Here is a 7,840-nt window from a genome sequence, read left to right as displayed (position 1 = left end):
AAAAATGGGTAGTTTGGGCATTCAACGCCCATTTTGGGCCATTATTTCTAAAGTCATGTATAGAATATTATATATTACTGGAAAGTTCTGAAAGTTATCTTTTGAACGACGTTAAAAACGTATCATTGGGACCTTTGTAGCTTCAGAAATGCTCGTTTAAATGTATGGAGGTCAGAATATGACCACATCTACTATGCTTTCTTTGCCTCTGAATCAGACTTTGCCAAAACTTGCCAAATTCACCCAAAATTCACCTAAAATCATAGAAAAAACACAAAAGCTCAAAGTAATATCTAATAAGTGAATTTTGTACTAAAACCTACTAAAATATAATAAAAATTAAAAAAATTATACTAAAAACAATAGAAAAATAGTATTAAAAATGTATAAAATATTCGCTCATAAGAACACCAAACATAAACTGTTGCTTGTCTTCAAGCAACCAAAAACAAAATTGGACAAATGGAAGAGAAAAATAAAATAGGTCTCAGAGTTGTCAATGAAGCTCAATTCCAAATATTGAATGGGGCTATTAGCTATTTACTTCTGAACAGTTTTGGCATCTCACTTTTCCTTGAAGCTCAGAAGTATTGGCATCACTTGGAACTAGAATCCGGATAATATTATTGATTCTCTTCTTTTAGTTTTTCTTGATTCTTGAACACAGCTTCTTGTTGGTGCTTTGCACCTTTGAGCCTTCCCGTGACTCTAAACATTTTGTTTTCAAGTATTACCACTAGATACATAAACGTCATAGGCACTTAACTGGGGGAACCCTTTGGATTCGAATTTAGCTTTGCTTAAATTCCCAGACAGTGGTGCCCAGAGTTCTTATGCGTACTCTTTTATTGTTTTGAATCACGACTTTAACTGCTCAATCTCAAGCTTTTTACTTGACACCTTCATACCACAAGCATTTAGTCAAGGATAGCAACTCATTTGAGCTTTTTAGACCAATTTTTGACCCTCCTAACCATTGATGCTCAAAGCCTTGGATCCTTGCTCTTTTTCTTTTTCATTTGAACTTTTTATTTTTTTCTTTCTCTTTTATTTTTCTCTTGTTTTTTTTTTGCTACTTTTTCTTACTTCAAGAATCAATCTTTTTTATTTTTCAGAGAATCAATAATATTTCTCTAAATTTACTGTTCTTTAAGAGCCAATATGCTCAACACATCAATTATGTACAGTTAATTCATGCATTTAGAAAGTAGAGGCAAGGCCACCACATAAAAGTAATTGGAATAACTGATGATATAACTCAAGATCTTATGTATTTTACTACTTCTTTTTCAAAAAAAATTCTTTTTAAGCTTTGTGGGTGATGCATGAGACATCTTATAATTATAAAATTTTTGAAAATAAACTACAAAATCAAATAAATCCTAGGAGTGATTAAGCAAAAGCTAGAATAGAAAACAGAAAATAGAATGAAATGCTAAAAAGCAGAAAGAAAGGGGGAATGAAACTAAAGAAGACTTGGTCCCCTCTTGGCGTTGAACGCCAAAACTGCTTCCCTTATGGGCAGTGAACGCCCAAACTCTCTTCTCCCTTCTGGCATTGAATGCTAGTAAGGGGTATCCTCCAGGGTGTTCTGTTTCTCTCCTAAGCATTTCTATTTCTGTTCTAAGTGCTACACATAGTCACAAATGTTAGAAAAAGAGAAAAACTATGAAAAACAATAGAATATGTACCAAACCTCAACCAAACAGAGAAGTTATTTTTGAGAGAATGTATGTGTGCTTAAGTGGTTGTAAAAATGGGTTCAAAGGTGGCTACTGTTCTTTGATTGGATTAGATGGAGTATTCCTCAAGACTCAGTTTGGTGGACAAATTTTGTTAGCAGTTGGACAGGATGCAAACCATCATATCTACGTTATTGCGTGGGAATTGTGGAGATAGAGAATAGGGAGAACTGGAAGTGGTTTCTTGAATTACTGCATCTAGACTTAGGACACTACAAAGATAATGGCTAGTGCTTTATATCCGATATGCAAAAGGTAACCATGCATATTTGACAAATATTAATCCCGTTATTAGTTAACTGTTATTGCTGTTATGACAATTATGTTGTGAATGAATAATACAACTTATTTGCTGATTTTGTAACTTGATAGTATGTATGTTATATTAGTGCACATAGGTTTTATTTAGTTTGCAAGTTGTTTGATTGAAATGTTGGCTGAGTAGTTGGTGATTAGCATGGTTAGTGTGCCTATTATTGAAGTTAACATGTGACAGTTACTATATGTTTTGTTATACCATTGTACATAGGTTCTATATAGGGTTTACTATGGGTTATTGACTTAAACGTCAGAGACTATTATGTGTACTCGTGTTAAATGTGAAGGACTTTTATAGTGAGGGCGAGTTTATGTTAGGGACTGTTATGGTGATCGAGCATAATTGGCAGGGACTAATACACTATGACTAAACTGTTATGTAATGTTCCTAATTGGTAGGGACTAATATCAGCAGTGCAAGAGGTGATGCCCAATGTGCACAATCATTTTTGCGTCTGGCATTTGTGGAGAAATTTCAACAAGAGTTGGAAGGATTTACAACTAAGGGAGCTTTTGTGGGAATGTGCAAGGGCAACGACTCATCAAGAGTTTAGGGATGGAATGGACAAGATAAAAAGACTGAATGAGGATGCATGAGTATATTTAGATAAATGGCAAAGAGATGCATGGACTAGAAGCGCATTCAACCATAAGCCGAAATTGGATAGCATTTGTAACTATGCATGCGAGGTGTTCAATGCAAAGATCAAGGATGCAAGAGCCAAGCCCATTATAACATTGCTGGAGGAGGTTTGAATATTTGTTATGTGGACCATAGCCAAGAACAAGGTGAAACTAAATAATCACACTGGAGTGTTCACACCAGTTATAAAGAGTCGATTGGAGAAAGTTAGAAAAGAATCTAAGAATTGAAAGCCTATTTGACAGGGGACAATGGATACAAAAAGTTTGAGGTGCATGGACACCCAACTAACCATGTGGTCGACTTAGGAAAAAGACTATGTACAATTTTGGATGTTTATAGGTTATTTGCATTGTTATAATAATTGTTTTTGTGCTATATTAATAATCTGATTAATGGTATATGACTAAAATTCATGGTTGCTGTGACTGTTATTCATATGCAGATATTTCTTGTGTGCATGCATGTGCTGCACTGTCTCGGGTTAACAAGCTACCAAAAGACTTTTGTCACCATTTACTAACGATGGAGTCATACAGGAAACATATAATCATCATATTAATCCAATTCCTGGACAACCATTATGGGATCATGCAGAAGAATGAAAACTTGAAAAATTACAGATGAAGAGAATGATATATGTTGATGAGAAGGGTGGTGGAGGATCTAAAAAGTCTAAAGTTGATCTCAAGCCTCAAAGTAACAATGGAGATAATGTTCATTTAAAGAGGCAGTTGGGTCCCTTTACTTGCAGCTTCTGTGGTGATAAGGGAGATACAAAGAGAGGTTACAAGAAGAAGAGAGCTTGTGATGTTGCTGTTGTTGCTGAAGCTGATAAGAAGAAGAAAAATGAAGGATGTGCTCCTAGATCTGAGCAGCAACTTCAGCAGCCTCAATATGATGGTGACCAACGTGATGGAGAAAACAATTCTCGTATACAGTCTACTGAGATTATACCAGCCACTTCTGATGTACAACCTGTGAAGATAGATATATCTCAGCCAACTGCTTCTAATGTAGAAGATTCTCAAAAGGTAGCTTAATATTCACATTTTTTAAATTTTTTGTGATTCAAGTGAATCCTCATTTATGTGTAATGCAAATTTTTTTTTATCTAGGATCATGGAATGAAAAGGCCTTCAAAATTACCACCAAGGAGAATATCCTCTCCATTAGCAACTTCTAGCCCAGTGAATCTCATGCAAGGTGCTAGTTCAGGAACTACAACAAGACTTGCCAATTACATGAAGTTCATCCCAACTTCAGGATTTAAGGCTCCAAGAAAGAAGAATTGAAGACTTTAACTTAATATGTACAGGGCTTTCTATTTTGAGTTTAAAACTTTTCACTAGACAAAGACTACATAAGGAAAAAATAATCCTTTATGTTTTGCTGTAAAGCCTTCTCTTTTGAGGCAACTATGTTTAACATGTTCATGTTAGTTGGCTGCCTTTTGTGTTATGTGACTGATTGTGTTAAGTTGAACCATTATCTTAATATACTTATCTTTGAAGTTTGAATCATTATCTTAATACAGTGCTTGCTAGTTTTCAATCACTTATGCTGTCTTCTTTAGCATATTACTGTTTTCATTAATTGAGTTACCCAAATTTACATTCCATCAACAAACACCATTCATCAGTTTCTAATAGCATAATCATGTTATCATTTTTTCATATATTGTTCATTCAATGAATATAGGGTACACACCACCAACTCTTTTAACTCATGCTTTACAATACATGATAGCCATTAACACTATCAATACAGACACAATTAATGCCAACAACTGGTTAACTAATTTTTTATTTCGGACATCTTCTTCTAATCTCGCAAGCCTCTAATTAAAGTTCATCTTTACTTCATGATTGTCTCCATAAGATTCTGATTTTTCAATTGGTTCATCCTGTCCAGTATCTGTCCACACAAAAAGTCCACACTATCTCTTCCCACTTGTCTGTAATTAAGCAAACATATAACATGTTCAACCTTCAGGAAAGAAGAACAAGAGAAGAATAGTGAGGTAAGAACAATTATAACAACACAAGTAATACTGATAACTCACATTATAATTGGGACGACAAAAAATGATTTATTTGGATTTGAATCTATCCCAGACTACCTGAGAACTAGCCAACAGCCGCAACAGCACCGTTTCGGCACGCCAGATCTTCTGGTCCTGCTTTGCGTTCTCGTCCGATGGCCAAATAGAGTTTCCAGTTCCAATGTTCTCACCACCCATCATGAATATTCACTTCTATCTCCATGAACAATAAGAACAAGAAGAATGAAAAGAGAATGATGAAGAAGAAGAAAAAATTAACTTACTGAACATTTGGAAATTTAAGGTTAAATATAAAAGAAGAGACTACATTGAGTATAAATTGAAATTGTGTCAGTTCAATTAGCTGTTGGCACTATCCAGCGTGACAAAATGAGGTCACATCAATGTCTTGATGATGACTCATCACCAAAAAAATATCTAAAAATTATTATGGTACTCGAAACTGTATCTGGAGAATTATAATAGTATAATTGAAACCTCAAAAATTACATTGAATAATTACTTGAATCTCAGAAACCATTATAAAACTTTATTCTATAAAATAAATATAAATTAAAATATAATTATTTTAAAATATTATAATAAAATAATTTTGAGCTGCACTTTATTTATTTAATTTGTCCCTCGATTATCCACGGCCTCAATCTAACAAAGAAGCATACCAGAAAAAACAGTAAGGAATACTTACCACGTGGAGAAAGGTGCCACGTTAGTAATCCGCAAAAAAATCACTCGCATACTCTTACCGTCGATCCAAATTAATCAACGGTCAAAACCATTCAAAACCACAAAACAAGAATCGCAATCTCAGCTGTCCATTTTATCACAATCAACGACCCAGATACCACACTCCCCATCCTATATAGCAACCCAAAACACACACCCAGTAATATAAAAGCGACTAAAGTACTGTCCTAACGACATCAAATTCAAGATCAAATCTCAACAGAAAAAGCTTCTCCGCACATCTCTTTCTCTTTAGTGTTTGAAAATGTCAGGTCGTGGAAAGGGAGGAAAGGGATTGGGAAAGGGAGGAGCGAAGAGGCACAGAAAGGTGCTTCGTGATAACATTCAGGGAATCACGAAACCCGCCATTCGCCGTTTGGCTCGCAGGGGAGGCGTCAAGAGAATCAGTGGCCTCATCTATGAGGAGACACGTGGCGTCCTCAAGATCTTCTTGGAGAACGTCATTCGCGATGCCGTTACCTACACCGAGCACGCTCGCCGCAAAACCGTTACTGCCATGGATGTTGTTTATGCCCTCAAGAGGCAGGGAAGGACTCTCTACGGTTTCGGTGGTTGATTCTATTTAGGGTTTAGTATTTGCTCCTGCTTGTAAATGTTTCACGAATTCGGTGTTATAGGTTTTTATGGATTTTATCATCTTGTTGAATTGTTTTTGTTTTTGTTTTTGGATAATTTGTTTTCTGGTCAATTAGAGTGGGCGGTGCTTGCCTTTGTTCAATTAGAGCCTCGAGTGCAGAATGCAAAATATTAGCACTAACTAGCAATGAATTTAAATTTGTCCCATTTAAAGGTTATTAGTGATTTCTAGTGTCTTCGGTTTAGTTTTGTTGATTTTAAAATCCTGGTTTGTATGTTCAAATTATATTCTGGTATAGGCGGGTCCTTACTCTTTGCAACTGCCTGCAATCTTCTTCAGCTAAATGGAAGTGCGGTGATTTTTAATAAAACAAAAAATAGAGAAATTATTTTATGAACTAATTTGACTCACATTTTTTAACTCTAGGAGCCATTTTTTTTGTTTTTTATAATATCTCCCAATCCGACAAGTTAAAGATTAATTTTTTGTTCTCAGATTTAGTTTGGTCAAACTTTTTAAAAAGATGTTTATACTTTTTAAAAGTTAAAATTTTTCATTTTATATTTGGTAAATAAAAAAGAGTATATACTATTGTTTGCAGCTTTTTTTAAAGTTATGAGAATATTTTAAAAATTTAAAAGTTATTTTATCAAATATATTTGTTTGTATTTATTAAAAATTATTTTTAATTTTATTTATCAATTGTAAACTTTACAATTTTTAAAAACTTATATTTTAAAAATTAATTTTTTGTAATTTACTTTTGAAAAATAAAAATTAGTTGACCAATTTTTTTCGAGTTGAATTCCTATGGGTCAATTACTAATTCTCGAAACCTTACTTGTGGAATTATCCATAATAGAGATGGATATTTTATTGTTATCTAACAGGATCAATTTAAAATTAGCTCAAATATTTTATGTGTTTTTGAGGCATTATAAGATTTAAGGTATTAGATTAAATTGATAAAAGATTTAATGGTTTATATTTAGAATTTAATTTTAATGTATTGTCAGTGTAAAATAATTTTATATGTGTATCTAATTATGTAATGCTATATTAATAATTTTATCTTTTACATTGACTATATAAATAGTCATTCAAAAGAGTGAACGTGATTGCATGACTGCATAAAACGTTTTACACTATTAATGCATCAAAATTAAACTTATATTTAATCTATAAATAACTTATACTAAGGGTATTTTTATTTAAATTAAATAATTATATTATTTATAAAAATCCATAAACATAGAGTAATTATTTGAATGTATAATGTATCACATTTCAGTACTTAGGAACCAATCTATATATAGGCTAATCTCAGGTATTGAATACTCGGGATATGACATGTGATAATTTAAACGTATTTTGGGTGCACCCGAAATACGATACATGTGAAAAAATGATTACTCCGTATCCGAGAATTCGAGATATGTGTAAAAGGAGAATGGAGTCTCAACACATGGAATACACTTAGAATGGGAATTAGGGTCACAACATCCGAAATAAATGCGTATATGAAAAAAGGGTTTTAATTTAATTTATTAAATATAGATGCTCAATTTTTAAAGGTTTAATTACTTTGTTGGTCTTTATAGTTTCACAAAATTTTTAATTAGGTCTCTATACCTTTTTTTCCTTTTAATTTGGTCCCTGCACGAAATTCTTTTTCAATTAGGTCCCTCTTGACAGTAATTGGTTTAATTGTATAGGGACTCAACTTAAAAAAAGAAATTGGTGTAGGG

At 33.2% G+C, this 7,840-nt stretch overlaps 1 protein-coding gene across 1 annotated transcript; it reads left to right on the top strand.

Moving 5' to 3' along the window:
• The first annotated feature begins 5,656 nt into the window (after nt 1–5,656).
• LOC107473997 (histone H4) lies at nt 5,657–6,309 on the top strand. Its single transcript, XM_016093585.3, has one exon. It carries the CDS (start codon nt 5,760–5,762, stop codon nt 6,069–6,071), a length of 312 nt encoding a protein of 103 aa, XP_015949071.1. The 5' UTR covers nt 5,657–5,759; the 3' UTR covers nt 6,072–6,309.
• Nucleotides 6,310–7,840: the final 1,531 nt, after the last annotated feature.

The sequence above is a fragment of the Arachis duranensis genome, chromosome 2, assembly GCF_000817695.3.
Source record: "Arachis duranensis cultivar V14167 chromosome 2, aradu.V14167.gnm2.J7QH, whole genome shotgun sequence".
NCBI lineage: Eukaryota > Viridiplantae > Streptophyta > Magnoliopsida > Fabales > Fabaceae > Arachis > Arachis duranensis.
Note: the sequence above shows the minus strand (reverse complement) of the source record. Positions and strands in the feature narration are given on the sequence as shown.